The 20917-nt window shown below is 38.2% G+C and overlaps 1 protein-coding gene across 3 annotated transcripts in view; it reads right to left on the reverse strand.

Annotated features, from left to right (window-relative positions):
• Window positions 1-20917, reverse strand: part of ECPAS (Ecm29 proteasome adaptor and scaffold) — a 111009-nt gene that overhangs the window by 59144 nt on the left and 30948 nt on the right. For all 3 annotated transcript variants that reach the window (XM_055427579.2, XM_055427576.2, XM_055427577.2), the window contains 7 exons: window positions 16920-17036; window positions 15284-15402; window positions 13835-13984; window positions 10935-11103; window positions 8159-8298; window positions 3349-3430; window positions 955-1074 (listed from right to left, as the gene is read on the reverse strand). In XM_055427579.2, the coding sequence (XP_055283554.1) occupies window positions 955-1074; window positions 3349-3430; window positions 8159-8298; window positions 10935-11103; window positions 13835-13984; window positions 15284-15402; window positions 16920-17036 (897 nt within the window). The remainder of the gene's footprint in view (window positions 1-954; window positions 1075-3348; window positions 3431-8158; window positions 8299-10934; window positions 11104-13834; window positions 13985-15283; window positions 15403-16919; window positions 17037-20917) is intronic.

A 20917-nucleotide genomic window follows, 5' to 3' on the forward strand; every position in this document is an offset into this window, starting at 1 on the left:
TGGAAAAACAGTGGAAACAGTGTCAGACTTTATTTTTTTGGGCTCCAAAATCACTGCAGATGCTGACTGCAGCCATGAAATTAAAAGACGTTTGCTCCTTGGAAGGAAAGTTATGACCCACCTTGATAGTATATTAAAAAGCAGAGACATTACTTTGCCAACCAAGGTCCGTCTAGTCAAGGCTATGGTTTTTCCCGTGGTCATGTATGGATGTGAGAGTTGGACTGTGAAGAAAGCTGATCGCCGAAGAATCGATGCTTTTGAACTGTGGTGCTGGAGAAGACTCTTGAGAGTCCCTTGGACTGCAAGGAGATCCAACCAGTCCATTCTAAAGGAGATCAATCCTGGGTGTTCATTGGAGGGACTGATGCTAAAGCTGAAACTGCAATACTTTGGCCACCTCATGCGACGAGTTGACTCATTGGAAAAGACTCTGATGCTGGGAAAGGTTGGGGGCGGGAGGAGAAGGGGACGACAGAGAATGAGATGGCTGGATGGCATCACCGACTCTGTGGACATGAGTTTGAGTGTACTCCGGGAGTTGGTGATGGACAGGGAGGCCTGGCGTGCTGTGATTCATGGGCTCGCGGAGAGTCGGACACGACTGAGCGACTGAACTGAACTGATAAGATTTTGTTACAATACTGCTTCTGTTTTATGTTATGGTTTTCTGGCTCCAAGACATGTGGGATCTCAGCTCCCCGACCAGGGATGGAACCTGCACCCCCTGTACTGGAAAACAAAGTCTTAACCACTGGACCACCAGGGAAGTCTCTATAATAAAAATTTTTAAGTATTTTCTACAGCTGAACTTCAGGGAGAAAAAAGAATCTCATTAATCTTGTTATACATATCAACCTACCTCCTGAATATTCATTAATGGAGTTCTTTCTCCAGTTACACAGACATAAAAGTTGTAAACAGGTCATATTTCCCTTGAAAAAAATCAGTTACCTGAATGTTAGCTGGGAACGTTTCGGCAGCTTGTCTAGAACGAAGAAGGTGGGGGACAATTTTTAACTTGACTCTTGTGCTGACTGGGTCCCTTTTCAGCTCTGGCTTTAGAACTGCTCCCTGTTGAAAACATCATAATTCAGCACTTTGAAATTATTATCAATTAATATTGATATGAAATCATGAGAGATCATCTAAATCAATGGTCTCTAAAACTTCTGTTTCAAGATCCCTTTATACTCTTAAAAACTACTGAAGCTTCCAAAGATCTTTCTTTTATGCTGGAATATCTATGAATATTTACTATATTAGAAATTAAAACTGAAAAAATTTTAAGTACTTAGTCACTTAAAAATAGTATTAAAGCCATGAGATATTTTCATAAATAACATACTTTTAAGAAAAATTTAAAACTACATTTTTCAAAACAAAAAACTGCACTGAGAGAGTGGTACTGTTTTTTCTGCAAATCTCTTCACTATCCACTTTCATAGAAGAAAGCTGGATTCCTGTGTCTTTTTCAGCATTTAATCTGTTGTGATATGTTACTTTGGTTTCAGTATATTAAAAAAAAATAAAACCAGCTTCACACAGATATGTGACTGGAAAAATGGTGATGATTTTATTAGGTTTTTCAGGTAACTACAGATATTCTTAATTACAGATATTCTAAATAGAGATACCATGCACAAACTTCCACAAACTTGATACACAATAGTTTCTTAAAGGTTGTCATGTGGATTTGGAAAATGTATCAATGGAACCTCTGCATACCCTGTTACAGTATACTAAATTCCACCACTCTATTAAATTATATTAAATGGCTCCCTTACCCTTGTATGCTTCTGTAACAACACTGGTCATTTGGAAAATATTGGCTCACTGAGTTATACAAATATTTCATTATAAAACATCCACGCACACGCAAATCACACATTAATATCATGACCAATCTTATCAGAAAACTCTATAAATACTGACAGGCTGTCATGCTCAACACAATGAATACAAATTTCCCAAAATTCTAATTTTTGCTTAGAAGTTCAACTTTCACCACTGTCAACAGAGCATGTTAACTGTTTTTCTTGAAACCTCATTTTTAAAAGAGAAAATTCATGCCAAATACCCATCTTAATAACCAGTTTGTCTCTCTACTCTTAATATAAAATAATTTTTTCTGCTTCATCAAGGATATTCGAAAGCTGAGTTTTATTTCCTCTCTCCTTTTTAACCAAGAGTGCTGACAGTGAGGAACAGAATGATTCCTAATAAATATTTAGTGACACAGCTCTGATTCATGCTAAGGTCCCAGCAGTGACACACATCACTGCTTTTGCACCATCAGTGCAAAATTCAACACAGGAAAAAAAAAAAAAGGCAAAAACTGTCTTGGCTTTGTGAACCTCTAAAAGATCCTCTGTGACCAATGCATGGACCACACTCTGAGAACCACTGACCTAGTTCAACCTCTTCGTTTTCTACATGAAGAACATGATGCCCAGAAAGGTTGTGCAATTAGCTAGATCTCTCCTCTCCAAGACATTTATGTGCATCCACTCAGGAGGAGAATCAGGGTGGGGTGAGAATTCCCAACTCATTGTTCTTTCTGCTACATTGCACACAACATTTTCTTCTTGGGAGGGGCTGAGGAGGCCTGTGTCACAGCATGAGGGATCTCAGTTCACCAATCAGGGATCACACCCCAGCCCCTTGCAGTGGAAGTAGGGAGTCTTAACCACTGGACAGCCAGGGAAGTTCCTATCACACTCAATTTAATCTAACAGGAGTTAACATGATTTTTAAAACAACTATTTATGGTTTAGAAAGCAAACAATTTTGTATGTCTAGGTTTAGACTTGGAATACTTCTAAACACAGAGAACTAAAAAGAACTTATGTTATTAAGCAACATCTGTCTGTCTTGGTAAGGTCTGTGAGTTAAAAGAAGTTTTTACATTTTCAAATGACTTTTTAAAAATCAAAGCAATATTCTGTAAAATTGTATTTCACAAAATAATAAGAAATTCCAATTTCACTATCAATAAAGTCTTACTGGAACATGTCCATGCTCATTCAGTTATTTTCTATGGCAGCTTTCACGTTATGGCAGAATTGAGTAGCTGCAGCCTCAGAACTATAAAGACATTAATGTCTAAAATATCTACAGAAAATGTTTACTGACGCCTAATCTAGGCAGCTGAATAGAAAACACCACATCAGGTAAACTAAGCTACTTCAGGAGATTTTAATCTACCTACACTAGTACAGCCTAAAACTAGTACTTCCTATAACATATGTTCAGCCTAAATCAAAATAACCTGGAGAAAATGTTCAAGTATCACCATGTCAATAAAATGCTTTTATGATGATGTAAGAATAAACCAAAACAACCTACCTCTTTTGTTTTCAGTGGTATATCTCCAAGGTATACCTTGTACATCTTATTAATGATGGCAGGATTATTCCAGTCAATCAAGCTACAGAGAGTTCCAACAAAGCTTGTTAAAATTATTATTTTTCTCTCCCACTTCAATAATTTCAAAATATCGTAACCTCAATACATTACTAAAGAAAAATGTTATAAATATACAAATGAAGAGAAGGTAATTGACACTGCAGAAGAGAAGGAAAGGGATTAATTTCTATCAAAGTTAGTTTTCAAACAGAAAAAAAAAGCCCCTTATCCCACCATGATTCATTGTAGCCAGTGGCCCGATTTAGTACTACTCAAGAAATCTGGACTGTATTCCACTCTCAGGGTCAATGACACGGAGCAGGTCCAGCAGAGCCATACTACAAGAGCCCTGAGGCATGATTCTTCTGTTTAGCCACTTGGAAATTCAAAAGTGATATGGAAAGTGACCAGAAAAACATTTCACCCATTAAAGCCACAACCCGAGGAAGCTTGCAGCCCACGGCCTTTCTCAAATCCTGTGTCACTGTGGCCGCCAGCATCCCCCTCTGGTCCCCCAGCACACACTTGCGGTCTTGACACCTCCTGCTGCCATTTAGTCGTTAAGACTTATTCCTAATTGGGCCCCACAACACGGTGACTTAGAACATTACTCCCCAACCTTCTGGGCACCAGGGACTGATTTTGCGGAAGACAGTTTTTCCACAGACAATGGGCTGGTAGAGGGAAGGATGGTTTGGGACTGATTCAAGTGCAATACATTTATTGTGCAGTTTATTTCTAATCTAATGCCACTGCTGATCTGAGAGCAGGTACTGACCCATGGTGTGGAGGTTGGGGACCCCTGACTTAGAAATATAATGTGACTGGTGATGTACACCCACCCTCTGCAGCAGCCGCCAGCCAGTCATTCTATAAACCAAGTAATAATGCAATTCTGTATTTCACTTGAAATAGTAAGATTTAACCTCACTATCTTCTCTCTTTTGACCTCGATTCTGCTTTCAAACTATCTTGTATCTGTGCAAATGTAAGTTACCACGGTGCTTAGACTGTTTTCCTAATCCATCTCTTCTTTCATCTCTTATCAAACTACCTCATTTGGATGTCCACAATTCCACTATCCTCAAAGACAGCCTACAATCCTACTTATATTTACCTGTATCTTTCCTCAGCTGATTTCTACTAACTAATACTTGAGTTCCACCTTTGTTTCTCTTCTATAAATACTTCAAGTTTATAGATTTTTGACAAAACACACTTACTTTAACAAAAAACCTAACAGTGGTTAACTAATAAGGATAACTTTCACTGTTTCTTCTACTTTTCTCCTATCACCTTTCTAGCTTTAGTTTTCTGATTACACGCTTATGAAAACTCAAAAATTATTAACATAGAGAATACAATTCCTTATACTCTGCACCCTAACCCTCTCCATTTCTTTTCAATAACCACTAACTTTGGTGTATCTTTCTCTAGACTTCTTTCCTATGCACATAAAACAGCTAGATGGGTATGGCAGGTAGATAGAAACAGATCAATAAAGAGAAGGATCGCTTGAAGAGATACTTTGGGATTTCTATTTAACAAAATGGTATATCTACATATTGTTCTCAACTCACTTTTTACCTCTAAACAATGTTATGCTATTTTTTTTTTTGGAAAATATACTTATTTCAATGAACAAAACCAAAACTAATTAGAATACTTCAGCACCACATTTATATCTCCAACAATCCAATCTGTTGCATGGTGTAAAGAATGGAGCCAGTCCAAACACAATGAAGTTTTAAAGGAAGTATTTTTGGAAAACAGTTTGGAGGGTCCTCAAAAGAAAAAAAGACTTGCCAGTGGGACCTGACAATCCCACTCCTGGGTATACATCCTGACGAAACAATAATACAAAAAGATACACGCATGCCTATGTTCACAGCAGCACTATTCATAAAAGACAAGACATGAAGACATGCAAACAATCTGAACGTCCATCAAAAGGTGAATGAATAAAGATGTGGCATATACATACAATGGAATATTACTCAACCACAAAAAAGACTGAAATAATGCCATTTGCAGCAACATGGATGGACCTGGAGAGATTATCATGTTGAGTGAAGTATGACAGAAAGAGGAAGACAAATACCACATGATATAGCACTTGTATGTGGAATCTAAAATATGACACAAACGAACATATCTATGAAACAGTCACAGATACATAGAACAGACTTGCAGTTGCCAAGGGGGAGGAGGGAGGAAGAACTGGGAGTTTGGGATAAGCAGGTGCAAACTATTATACACAGGATGGATAAACAGCGAGGTCCTACTGTACAGCACGGGGAATTATATTCAGTATCCTGTAATAGTAAGGAATATGACAAAGAATGTATAACTGAGCCACTTAGCTGTACAGCAGAAAATAAACACCACGCTATAATCAACTATACTTAAATTTTTAAAATTTTTAAAATACATAAAACTATTATACATAGAAAGGATAAATAACAAGGTCCTACTGTATGGTACAGTGAACTATCTTAAATATCCTGTGGTCAACCATAATGGAAAAGAAGATCCAACCAGTCCATTCTAAAGGAGATCAATCCTGGGTGTTCATTGGAAGGACTGATGCTAAAGCTGAAACTCCAATACTTTGGCCACCTCATGCGACGAGTTGACTCACTGGAAAAGAGTCTGATGCTGGGAGGGATTGGGGGTGGGAGGAGACGGGGACGACAGAGAATGAGATGGCTGGATGGCATCACCGACTCGATGGACTTGAGTCTGAGTGAACTCCGGGAGCTGGTGATGGACAGGGAGGCCTGGCGTGCTGTGATTCATGGGGTCGCAAAGAGTCGGACACAACTGACCGACTGAACTGAACTGATATATATATAAAACATATTTTATATTTTTATAAAGTATAAAAATATATATATATAATTGAATCACTTTGCTGTACAGCAGAAATTAACACAACACTGTAAATCAACTATGCTTGAATAAAATTTTTATACAAGGTTTTTTGACACTTCAAAACCAAATAAATTTCTTGAAGGAGATACCAGGAAGACACAGTCATAGCAGCATGAAAGAATTTTAGACTTGGTGGGGAATGTTAAGTACAATCTGGTGCAAATTTCTCATTTTACAGAGTCCAAGGCCTAGTGAGGGTAACTGCGTCTTCCAAATTCAGACAATCAGCTAGAGGCAGGACCAGAATTAATTCCATGACAGACATGCATTCCCAACCACCACTACACAGACACAGCTCACTTATATTTTAACAAGCAAATTAAGACACAATGAAGTTAATTTCATTATCTTGTGACACCTACTTATATTTCTTTGGAGAGGGAAAACTATGATATATACCTTTATAAAGTTTTATCATCTTACCCACATCCCTTGGTCCTTTTATTACATTAAGCATTAAAATAAATTCAAAAATGAAGTATTCCATAATCTTATTTTTTTAAACAAAGTATCTTCAATTCTTCATGTATTTTCCAGTCTTTGCACATGTCATTTTGGAGAAGGCAATGGCAAGCCACTCCAGTACTATTGCCTAGAAAATCCCATGGATGGAGGAGCCTAGTAGGCTGCAGTCCGTGGGGTCGCTGAGGGTCGGACATGACTGAGCGACTTCACTTTCACTTTTCACTTATTGGAGAAGGAAATGGCAACCCACTCCAGTGTTCTTGCCCGGAGAGTCCCAGGGACGGGGGAGCCTGGTGGGCTTCCGTCTATGGGGTCACACAGAGTCGGACACGACTGAAGTGACTTAGCAGCAGCACATGTCATTTATTAAAAATCAGTACATATATCATCTTGTATTATGTGTTATTCATCTGCCATTATGTTGGGGCAATTTACATGCTGCTGTATTATTTTTATAATTATTTGGGAAGATAATAATACCTATACTGATATAATACTCTATATAGGTCACGTACTTAATTTCACTATTTACCCACTGTAGAAATCTGATTTTGTTTCCTTTTTTAACAATTATAGGAAATAATACAATTAATGAATCTGTAACATTTTTCTAAATATGATATTTCTCTTCTTTTGAATGATTCTCTTAGGATAAAATTCCAGAAGATTCAGATAAAAAAAGACTGTAAGTATTTTTATGATTCATTACCTACTACAAACTGCTTTCCAAAAATTATTTCAATTTACAGTGTCAATCAACAGGGTATAAGCACAGCAGTTTCAACAGAAACTTAAATGGAGTAATCGCAGTTACACAATTTTATTTGCCAGTTGGCATACTATTGTTTTACTGTGCATGATTTGATTTCTTATATACAATTTTTTCTATGAGTCTATTTATTATACGTATTTTCTCTAGTGTATATTAAGACCTATTCAGTATCTCTTTTCATGGGACCTGATTTTCATATTAACCATAATACCTACATATCCTTTATTAAAAGCCATCTCAAAGAATTTCAGAGGAAGATTCAAAAATGAGTAACTTTTGGGTTTCGACATTTTTCTTAACATTAGTTAAGTTCGTTTACCTAAACAAAGGTTTCAGTTCTTATGGTAATTATCCTTATCCATTCCAATTTTAAACTGCTTCTCCAAACTGCTTTTCCTCTTTGCCTTATATAAAATTCTGCTCCTCAGCAAACTGTCTTTCATATAAATTAGGTATATTTCACAATCTCATAAATTGAATGCCTCATTATGCAAAAGCTGAAAAGAATATGTGCTGAGCAAGCTTTTAGAAATCTAGCATCTTTTCAATTTTTAAAGTTTAAAGGGGGAAGGAGCTCACCTTTGCTTGCTTTTCAACTCTAGGTCTGCTGCGGTGGCTACACTGTGGCGTGTGTCACTAGAAGCAATCACCAGGTGGAGAACAGCTTCGAGCTCAGGCACCTGCTCAGCTTCTATGAATTTCACTATACCCAACTTGCACTGTAGATAAACGAAGGGAAGGAAAAATACCGATCAGAGGAACAAATACCACCAACCTGAAGTATCTGTTTAACATATTACTATGGTCATAAACCAAAGACTAATAGAACAACAGTAGCCACTCCTATTTAGCCTTACAGTGTGCCAGGGACCATACTAAACCATATATATTCATGATTTCATTTAACCCTCACAATCTACGAAATGAGTATCATTACACCCATTTTTCTGATAAGAAAACTGAGGCAAGGCTGAAGAGATTAAGACATTTAATAAATGATGAAGGCACAATCCAAACCCAAATCTCTCAGACTCCAAGGCCACTATGATACAAAGCCTTCCTATTTGGGTGAAAAGCCTCTCTAGAATGGTGAAGCCTTGAACTGAAGTCCAAATCTGGAGCCTCTAGGTAGAGTGTGGTACATCAGGAGTGAAGTACTCCATGGATTCTTGTGACAGTTCAAAAAGAAAGAAAACACCGTCCATGGAGTTCTATTCTACTGCTAACATACTAACTATGCCCTCTATGTTCTTACATACTGAAAACAACATGATTTCAAACATATGCAAGAATTTCAAACGTAAGTAAAATTCTAATCAAACAGTATTCAATCTAACTGGCTAAAATGAAACAGGCTGAAGAAAAGATTCTTAGATTCTGCTAAGAACTTCAGGCAACATGAAGAAGCTATGAATTTCACACCAATAACTGCATTTAGAATAAATGTACCTGAAAAATGAAATTTTACCTTTAAAATCAGTTACATAACAGTTCTCATGTATATGAAATAGGACCGATAAAAGTTTACAATTATTAATACAAAATGACAAAGGATAAATTTTAAAAAGCAGACAAATGGATCATAAAAATGCCTGCCTTCCGTCTGTGTGTTCAATACAACTGACCTGCAACAAGAGCTACAACAGAGAAGATGCAAGCATTCACTGCAGCTATGAGAGTCACTACATAAAGATTTACAGAAAAAGTGTTCAAAGGAAATTGAGAACAATATGCATGTCTAGGAATAGGAGACTAGTTTAAAACATATGTGATTTATGCATTATTTAATACAGATATTTAAAAAGACATTATTTTAAAACCTGACATTTTGTTTAAAAAAATGAAGTTCAAATAGTATACTATATATATATATAAATGTAATGTTTAAAATTGCATTTGTGTACACACACACATATATAGAGTAGGTGAAAGGTGAATGACAAACTAGGGTGGTGGGATTCCAAGTAATTTTTAATTTCTTGTTATAATGTTCTGTATTACTTGAATATTTACACTATCACTAATACTATCATTTGAAAAAAAGAAAAGCTGTTTCATCTGAAAGAAAAAATGTAAAAAACAAAAGGGATATTTAAAAATTAGAGGAAAACAGCTTTCATCCTTGAAACCAAACTCTTTAAGGCTCGAACAAGAAATGGACAAAAGGCATACAGAAGCCCTTAGGAATTAGCAAATCATGACCAACGTAAGATTACCATTGAATGTTAACAGTGATTCTCTAGCACTGAGAGCTTCAGCACTCAGAGAGACCTAGATGCAAAGCCTCCTGCTAGGAGTGAGACTGTGGTGAATCTCCAAACTCAGTTCTTTTTACAAAATAGAACCAATAATTTCTATGCCTTGTCAGTTCTGCTGTGAGGATTAAATGAAATAATGTATTCAAAGTACTCAGTATCGTGCCTGTCACAGAGATCACACTTAAAAGAGTAGCTTCAGCTAGTATTTACCTTTCTTTCTTTCTTACATCATAGTTTAAGAAGAGAAAAGATTTATAAAATATGCAGATTTAATCTAATCACATAGAACCCTTGCTGAACAAATCACTCTATAAATTTGTGAGTGGCAAGAATGCTCACTTGAATTCTTCCCTTTCCTGGGAACACTGTTTTGATCAGTGATCACTTACATTGCCAGAAAGAAAAGGACCACATCATTTAGACTGCCATGGAGAGATAAAGGAAGGATTGGAAGACTAACCCATGTTGCTTGAATTCCAAAATAATTACATACTGATCTCATCTGCTCTTCCCTGAGGTGCCTGATGGCACAGACACAGTGAGGCACCTTCTCTGTAGAGCACCAGTCTTTTTTAAAAGCTGCTCAGAGAACATCTGTGTCCTGTTTAAATCCAGAATAAAATTCTTAATGCCAATTTTTCAATTCCCAGGAAGAAATATAAAAGGGCGTCATGCTTTCTCCCCCACATGGTCACTTGTTCCTCATTTTACTCAAAACCTACAGCCCTAAAAAGCTGAATAACATAAGGTAAATTGCATTTTAACTGCACCAAAGCAGCTAAACATTACACCTATAATTAAAAACTAAAATGAAAGAAGTTAAAGACATTCAATCTGTAAGTGGGGTGTATTTTACATGTGATATATGGAAGCAACATTTGAAAAACTGAAGAGTTTTTCCCACTCCTCCCTCTCCCTGGGGCTTTAACCAATAAATGACATGATGATGTGAGCACATTACATCAGTCGCGCCTCTCAAATGTATTTCATTAGACAGCCTGAATGACTGGAATTCTCTGACACATGCTTCCATGGACTGACTTCACAGGGGCAAGTGTGCAGGGTTAAGCTCCATATGAACACACAGTGTGTGATACCTGTTCCAACTGTTCAGGTGTCCATGGGTTATCTCCAATAACTCGTTTAGCTGCATAAAAGCTCATTCCTGGGGGAGGCTGTGGTATTCCAGAACCTCCCCCACTATTTGAAGAAGAACCCTGTGCTGAAGATGAATTTTGGCGACTCTGGGATTCATTTAACACATATCTGGAAAGGAAATGGGAATTTAGCCCCTCTATAAAAACACATACGAACACATGCATATGTAATACATTCAATTACATACTTTCCTTCCACAGAATTTTTGTTGAAGAATAAACACTTGAAATTAAAATTTCATCATAAAGGAGAATTTTAAAGATAGGTATCTTTAAAAGGTATCCACATCCTCAGCAAATTAACCGTTAGAGTATATCTGCTCAATTTGACTACAAATGAACCATAACAGTTACCAATAATTAATATAAGTATTCTGTTCATGCTCAATCCATAAATTATTGTTCTAAAAGTCACTATGAACCCACTACATTTTATTGACTGTAATGGAAGTTAAAAAAAAAAAAAGCTATTGTTTTATACCCAAAGCAGAGAATAATTTTATATTCATTCCCATTTCTGTTCAATTCTCCTTAAACTTCTTGTATCTCTCCATCAGAACACCCACTGAAACCTCCAAACCACTCACCACACAAGCATATAATGCCCCCAAAATGAAAAAATTCAAAAGGACCCAAAGAAGAAAAATCATAAGGACCAGCTTTTTCTATTATACATTCAAAGCATATAGCGTCACAGATACTTATTGATTTATCAGGCTATTTCATTTTTAGCTTCTATAGATTAAAAATAAGATTTCTGGTAAACTCATTTTGAACTAATTAAACTGGTTAAACATTTAAACCAATTAAGCATTTCTCATCTACAAAATGAAAATTTTGATATAAATAATGATTCAAGTCCATTTGAAATCTGAAATTCTAAGCTGACAAATTCCCAGACTTGATATTAAAATATCCGTTATAGTAAAAATTAAACACTAGGAGCTTAACAGCACAGTAAACTATTCCACATTACTATATATCATATTCATTTCATTCCTAAATTCATCTAATTTTTTTAAACTTGTTGAAGAACCACTTTAATATCTATATATAAACAATGCAAATTCTCACTGGGAAGAAAAATGTGAGGGACCACTGGCTTGGGTATATTGTGTGCCTAAGTTAAAGTTGGACTTTGAAGCCATCATCACCTGCCAATTCTGGCTGCCTCCAGATTTAACAACTATAAAAGGAGATTTTCATTTATTTCTAAGTTACAGCAAGACTGGCAGTACACAGGAAGTAAGCCAATCAATTACTGAACAGCTAATACTGTAGACTACCATCCCGAACACCAGACAGGGGAAGAGCAGGAGGTGTAAGACCGAGTGTCTGCCGACTGCAGCAAGCCGAGAAAATAGCAATACAACACACGCAACAGCACAGGATGCTATCAGATGACAAAGAAACTGCAGAGAAGTAAGAAATGATATGACACAAGTTCCATGGTAGCCTCCCTGGTGGCTCAGCTGGTAAAGAACACGCCTGCCAATGCAGGAGACACAAGAGCTGTGGGTTTGATCCCTGGGCCGGGAAGATTCCCTGGAGAGGAAATGGCAGCCCGCTCCGGTATTCTTGCCTGTAAAATTCCACAGACTGAAAAGCCTGGCGGGCTACAGTCCATGGGGTCACAAAGAGTCATAAGCGAACTGAGCACACACATTACAGAGGTAGTGGAAGGTCCAGAAAAATAAAACCGCCAAACCAGAAGGGTAGGAGGGGAACAAACGGGAGAGGAAAGTGAACAGCGTCAAGTCTCCTGTGGCTGAGGGAGGGACAGAGGGTGGGGAGCCCCGCACACCGCGCTCCTGGTGTAGACTACCAAAGAAGCACAATGGAAGCAGTATTCTAGGAAAATATCTCTGGCAGCAGGACAACCTAAAAATGAGCAGGCTGGAAGCAAATCACAACGTGGGCACCGGAGCAAACAGCTCCTGACTTCAGAGAGCTCCCAGTCTAGCAGGAGAGAGGGAATGTCAACACCGTACTCAACACCCAGTGGCACTGCAGATGGGTGCTTAGCGTAATGCGGACAAGGAGTGTCCTCGGCCTCGGGCAAGGGGTCTACCTCGGAGATGATAGAGCTGATGTCTAAGCTCCTTTGTGAGGCTTTTCAAAGTGGTTTTTTTTAGCTGTAGTTTCTTGTTGTTTTCTTTCTTTCCTTCTTCCTTTCTCTTGTGATGGGGAAGCATTCTAAGCAGAGCGAACTGTATGCTCTTAAAGACAGGCCAGGAGATACCGAGGGCATAGAGTGCGTGAAATGCAAAAGCGCATGTAAGGACTGGAAAACAACAGCCCAAGGATTTTAAGGTGGAACCTGGTAAGATCTGCGTTTCAAAAATCAGGAAGCTCTGTGGCAGTGTAGACAGTACTGAAGAAGAGAAGCTGGTGAGCAATGTGAAGAGAGGTTAAGAGAGCCAGAACTAGCAGGAAGCAACGGGAATGACTCCAGGGCACATGGAGGCAGTGGTAGCCGCTTTTATGGAATTGACACTGAAGCAACCAGGAAGAGAAAGCTGGAGGCAACTTCTAATTGTATGCCTTCATGGCTAAGAGAACCATCACTGCACTGATGTAATTAAAGGAGAGAAACTACGTTTACTGGGAAAGATTGATTTCAGCTTGGATGGGTCATGTCTGAAAGCACAAAAGCAGCTCCAGGCCGTTAAGATCAGTAAGCAGTGGGGCTGGAGTTTGGGAGAGGTCAGGGCTGCACCGCAGTGAAGCTGAGACACACTCATTTTCACGTGAAAGTTGAATCACTGAAAAGAGGACTGGACTCCACACAGTAAAAGCAGTCAAGAACAAGGTCACTTGTTTTGTTTTGCTTTACTTACCCATAAGGCATCAAAAGGACATCTAGCATGAAGTCCAAAAGCAGCTGCACAGTCTTTGGTTTCTCAGCAAGATTAAACGGAGAAGCTGATTTTGATGATTCAACAGGGTATTTCATGTGAAAAAGGGTTGGTATTAAAAGATGCATTAAGCTGAAAAAACAATTACATTTATTGCAACTGTTTAAAAATAAGGGTTTTTTATACATGCAAATAACAGACAAAACAACAACAAAAAATCACATGACAAAAAATGGCAATCGTAGCAAGAACCATTCACCTTCAAAATTACTCATTTACAAAGTCTAGGGACTGGCCTAGACTTCATTCTTATTTCTTTCTTATTGAAAGCTCAGTATATTGAGTGATAAGTGACATTTTAGCCAACCTGACTCATCAGAAAAACACCTGAGAAAAATGTATATAATATGAGCTCAATGTTAGTATCTATTACCACAAGAGATTTAACATGAAACCTTAGGTAAAGTTCAACTGACAATATGTCCTGTCAATCATTTTTTTTTCCTTTTCATGTTTAATTAAAAATAAAGTCATTCTAAAGCTAAAGAAATTAAACATGAATCATGTCAATATTTGGAATATAATATTAAATTTCCACTGTATGAATTTAAGTAACACAGTTTCAGTAATTCTTTCTTTCACTATACCTGTTGCTATGAAAACAATTTCAAACAGTGCTTACAATGTCTATTAATTTTACTTCTAGGAAGGCTTTCTGCACCAGCTACCACCAGAACACTGCTGTCTGCACCTTGTTATCCTGTTACATGCTTGCACACAGACGTTAAAGGGATTCTACCACATGATCCCCAAAGAAAAATTTTTTTCACTTGTAAAGGTGAGCATTAAGATCTTTTAAAAATGTTGATGCTCTGAAAAGCAAACTGAAAACATGACTTAACTCTTTCCTCCATAGCTTCTCTTCATGCTTCCCACCACCAGGCTAGGATACAGAACTTTTGGGCTAAACCGAGAAACTAAGGATGACAGTCTAAACCTCTTCAGCTCTTCAATTCCCACATGAATACAAACGAGTGATCAGTTTCTTAAGAAAACTGCTCTGAAACTTTATATCCTCCAAGACAGAAAGGTTTGATGAAAAGCATATTAGAACTCTAATTTTTGCAATCACAAGCTCTAATTTTTGCAATCAAGAAAATCAGTTGCTTCAAAATAACTGACCAAACTGAAAATGCATTTAGAGTGAAAAAAATGTTAACGGTTCTGCACAGTTTCCCATATGCTCACAAGATATTTTATAATTAACAAAATTAACCAAACAGTCATGTTGAGGTAACACCGCAATTTCGGTTGAAAGAGTTCGACTCAAGCCTTTGTATTTGGCCGGGTGAAACCAGACGTGTGGATCTGTTTTTGAACGGCAGCACTGACTCTCAGAGGTGGGGAACCAGGTAACCGGGGACAGCATACCTGTCCTGCTGGGGCTGAGGCTTTCCTTCCATGGCAGTAAGAAGCGTAGGAGCCAGTTCACACTGTTTCTCCACCGGTAGCCGAGGATAGCCCATCTTAACATAAATTATAGTAAAATTCTGACACAATGAGAGAAAGGCAAGTTAGTATAAAAGAAATATTCAAGGATTTCAATAAAAACGTTGATATGGTTGATAGCCTAGGTAGTTACCTTATAATGAAGAAACTGAATCCTTCTTCCTCATGCTTATCACCTATTACAGCCTGGCCAACCAGTCTGTCTCAGGAAGAACTCCAGCCCACTTACTCAAAATGCTTACTTTAAGACAGGCTTCACAGGAGGGAGCATGACCTAGTCTACAGCATTTAAACATATATCAAATCATCCTGCTATAAGCCTTAAACATATACAATTCTACTTGTCAGTTCTATGTTTCAATAAACCTGGGGGGGCGGGCGGGGAATTAGGTACTCACATGCGCAGTTACTTTTCACTGAAGAGAAAAAAGTAATCCTTTGACCTACCTAAATCAACATACTACACACCAGTAACAGATCTCCCAGTTTGTTACATTAATCCTTTCAAGCTAACAGGAGGCCCATGTTAAGTTCCAGACTGTCACTTCCCAGCTGGTCAATTACTAAAATAACCTCAGTATATTGCGGCACTGTGAATCCTCACTCCAGCATCTGAACGATGGATGATGAAGCAAGGGGAAGCTGAGTGCGGTCAGTGTGCAAGCATCAATACAAACCATGTGAATGCCTCATTTTAAGCAAACCCATAAATGCATATCCAGATTTACACATAAGATAGAAATTTGCTTTTCTCAAGGACTTTAGAACAGACTTCATAAAATTATTCCTTTGAAGACATCCTATTTGGCAGTTGTACTGGCACACACTGCCCCTATTTGCTTAGAGGAAGACACGTATAACGGAGCTGTATGCCCACAGCAGGAATAGACAAGATGCCTGGGCCAGCAGGTGGCTCCAAAGGTTTGGAATCCAGATGTTAGATAAGACCCAACAGATTCTGCCTCAACGCTAAGAACCACAAGGACCAAGAAAAGAACATCATCTGCCGTTACATAGCATCGATATTTTTTACATTTCATTTTCATGAAGAAAACAGTTAATAGGAATATTTCTTACCAGCCCCAGTTTACTCCACTTTTAAAAAGAATATCTTTCTAAATAAATAATATATATATATATCAAATATATTATTTTTAGTTCAGCCTTCCTATCTCTTCCTGCCTTTTTACTTTTCTTCTTCTATCATCCTTTACTTATTCTATGCTACATAACCCTTCTCTTTCTGTTCATACCAACGTCTCATAATCTTTTACCAAGAATCAATCATTCTTTTATAGATCAACATACCTGACTCATCACTCACTACACCAACATTTGCCCTGTGTGAAACGGTCATGCGTTATCCTGTTCCTACCTTTTCCTCCAGGTCAATACTCAATGGAAAAACAGTGTGTCCATTTGAAGAAAAACATCTCATGTTTCATTTAGAAACAGTCTGGGATGAAATTCTGGGCTGGCCAGTACACTGCGAACATCTACTAGACATTATGAAGGAAGACTTACTGGAGGCCAGAAAACAGCCCAAGACAGCACTCACCGTGACAAAGGACACTGCAGCGGGATCCTGGTACTGAACCAGCAGGGTCTCCACCGGGAGCTGTATCTTGGGGCGGCTTTTGATGCGCTTATTCAGATGGACCAACAGTTCCATCACCTAAAAGAGGGGAAGGCGTCAGCTGAAATTCTTGATCATATTTCAAAAACAAATTCATTTCTCAAGTATTACCTATCTTACTTTTTTCTTGTAAAGGATGTAAATTTGGCATCCCAGAAAGGGAGTACAGAATATTGGAATCGTGTTCCAAAATGCTATCCCCAAGAATCATACACCAGAATTTTACTACGCAGTGTATTTCACAATGTCCTTTAAGTTGATTAAAGTCGAGATCCCACAGAGGCCTATACTGAGGCACAGTCCCCCAGAAGATGGTGAGCAAATGACTGTGACACGCCATGCTACAGACTGAACATCTGCGTCTCCCAAAACTCTTACAGCAACTGTCATCCCCACTGTGATCTGGAGGCAATTAGGTTTGGATGAGGTCACGAGGGCAGAGTTCCCATGGTGGGATGGATGCCCTTATAAGAGGATGAAGATATCGGAGTTCTTCCTTTCTCTGTCAGCTGAGGATAAAGCAAGAAGACAGCCCTGTATAAACCATGAGAAGTTCCTGATGAAGAACCTGACCATGCTGGCTCTCTCGTCATGGACTTCCCGCCTCCAAAACTGTCAGAAATAAATGCTGTTTATGTCATAGAGTCTGTGGTATACTGTTATAGCAGCCCCTGCAGACTAAGAGTACTACAGAAAGAGACACATTCAAGGTACTGTGAGTTTCAAGAAGAAACCGTGTCTGCCAAGATCAAGGAGGACTTCAAGGAGAAAGTGACAGGAAACAAAGTCCCAAAGAGCAGACGGAACTCCGAGCAGAAGATCAGCTGTAAGCAGGTGTAAGAGGTCTGAACGAGCACGGTGCAGTGAGTCCGACTGAAACACAGGTGGGAAGAGAGAAAAGCGGGGCTTAGGCGATAAAGGATTTGGGTAAAATGCTGACAAGTTTTTACTTTATTCTGAAGATCATCTGATTCTATTAAAGAGTTTAAAGTAAGTAATACCAAGCTTCCTCTCCGTTAAGTGGGAAAAGACGGCAGAAACCGAGGTCAACAAGCAACGATTCTCATGGGAAGAAAGGAAGCTACAAAGGCTCATGTCAAATGACCCCAGTCTTCCTATAAAAGTGAGATAACACCACTTTATCTAACTAAGAAAGGAGCACTGAGATATAAGATTTATAGAAAGCCTAACTAAAGACTCAAGAATTTAAAGTGAGACTATTTCAGAGGGCACGGCTTACACTATTCTCCATCATTTCTGAAATTTGAGCTCTAGCTTCAAAGCAAGTATTAAGGAGAGCTTATAGGGATGTTCAAAGCAAAAGTTCAGTTATTTACAGCAACCATGAAATAAGTGCATTTTAAGAATAACAAATCTAATAATATTCGTTAAACAAGTGATAATAATAATCATAAAATAGCTGACATTTATCAAGCAGTTTCCATGCTGAACAGCACTTTGCATTCCTTGTCTCATGTGATTCTCAAAACAACTGGGAGAGGTGCTATTTTCACTCCCATTTGACCCAGGAAGAAGCAGAGGTTCAGGAATTGAAGTAACTTGCTCAAATTTACTGAGACAGCAAGTGGCATGGTCAAGATCTGACTTCAGGATCTGTATTTTTAACCTTATCAGACACACTGACAATTGAGCTCAATTCATCTAAAGTATCTGTCACTGTGAGACAGTCTCAGGACTCTGGTACTTTGCAAAGACCGAGAATTCTACATTACCATGGTTACCTCACCCAACCTCCTGCCCTTTCAGATCTGTGATTCAGCTGGATGACAGGGAAAAAAATCAGGAGGAGACAGGCCAAAGGAAACAACCCTCCTCCGACAATCTAAGCTAGGCTGATTCCTATAAGGACCCAACGGAAAATCATCCCTGATGGAGATAAACAACAGTGCCCAGAATTACATACTCTCTTGTTTATCATAGTTTTAAAATTTTAAGGCAAGTAATTACTCAATTTTCTTCTAGCAATATTGTCACCTTAAATATTGATTCACTTTCCAAATGTGACTATCTACTGCTTGGAACCGTTTATAAACTCATAAAAATGAAGAAATCCATTGAACCAGTCCTTCCCCCAGCTAAAATCAACAACAGTTAACCTGTCAGTAAACCTCCAGAATTACTAGCCATGGGTGTATAATATTTTGTCTCTATCAGTTCTTCTTATTACCCATTCATTTAAATTCATTTGTTCATTAGTAAACTTTTTAATGGAAGTATAACACATAGCTGAAGAGCAAAGTTAAGAATGTGTATGGCTTAATAAATTTTCACAAAGGAAACACATTTTTGTAACACCAGAAGTACAAAGTTCCTGCACCCAACTCACTAACGCCTCTTCCTGACTTCCAAAACCAGATTTAAATTTATATAAACAAAACAGGATGAACTCATGTGTTTTCATTCTGTATTAATCTGATATTCATACCGTGCTGCTCACTTTCGCTGCTCTATTAGGAAGAAAACCAGAATTTATCCATTCTCCTCCATCATGATAGACATTAGATTAGTGCCAGTTTGGACCATTAGGAATAGTTACTAAGAACATTCTTAGTTATGTCTTTTGGTGCACACGTATATACATTCTTATTGTATATAAACCCAGGACTGGAAATGCTTGGTCATGAAATATACATATGATAAACCTTAGAATATTTCCAAGCAGTTTTCCAAAGTGGTTATACTAACGGACACTCCCACCAGCAGTGGTCAGTTTTAATTTTAATTTTATGAAAACTAGAATTCTACATAACATATCCCATTTTCCTTAAAACAGGAAATGTACTCTAATGATATGACAGTAGAAATCTAAAACTTATTTCTCCTGTGAATTCCCTGCTGGTCCAGTGATTAAGACTAGGAGCTTTCACTGAGATGGCCCAAATCCAATCCCTGGTCGGGAACTAACTCTGAGTTTCATTGACAATAAAACTTTACATGCTGAAACTATTTATACATAAGCTTTTACTAAAAAATACTCTGCTTTTATATAAGTCTTATTTTTATGATAAAAATGGTCTAATGTTTATAACTGCATTCTAGATTTGTGACAAATATCTATATCCTTTATTAACAATTACATAATAACCAAAAGTCCAATTATTATATTGGTTCTATTTGCAAAAGGTATTAGTATAAGCACCATTTCCTTCTACAGGGGATCTTCCCGACCCAGGGATCAAACCCAGGTCTCCCTCACTGCGGGCAGATGCTTTAACCTCTGAGCCACCAGGGAAGCCCACTAGTATAAGCACAGGACTGTACATATCATTAAAGTCTGACCAGATAGCCATATTTCAAAATAATTAAAAATCTGACCAAGTAGCTAATACTTCAAAACAAATAAAAGGGAAACATACATCAAGCCTCCACCACCTGGAGTCAAAATAAAGTGAAAGTCGCTCAGTCGTCTCCAACTATCTGCAACCCCATGGACCAAACAGTGCATGGAATTCTCCAGGTCAGAATACTGGAGTGGGTAGCCTTTTCCTTCTCCAAGGGATCTTCCCAACCCAGGGATCGAACCCAGGTCTCTCGCACTGAAGGTGGATTCTTTACCAGCTGAGTCACTAGGGAAGCCCGGAGTCAAAACAACGTGCAGGCAAATTATGTTACTGCTCTGTCATTCTTTCATCCCCAGCTTTCACTCACTGACCCTTCAGGTACTGAATTCACTTTCATACGTAAGAGAAAGAAAGAACATGTTTGCCATCAAGTGGAGGCAAAGCCTGGCAGAAATTACTTAGTTTGGGATCATCTCTCAGGTATAAAATCCCATGTACCACAAAGCTAATTATTTAGCTTCTCTGAGCCTCAGCTTTTTCCTCAATAAAATGGGAATAACATGAGCATCTATACCCCGCAGAGCTGTTAACTAAGCTGTAATGAATTGAGAGACAATG

The sequence above is a fragment of the Moschus berezovskii genome, chromosome 7 (genome assembly GCF_049115385.1).
Source record: "Moschus berezovskii isolate FMDL1 chromosome 7, NW_MosBer_1.0, whole genome shotgun sequence".
NCBI classification, from domain to species: Eukaryota; Metazoa; Chordata; class Mammalia; order Artiodactyla; family Moschidae; genus Moschus; species Moschus berezovskii.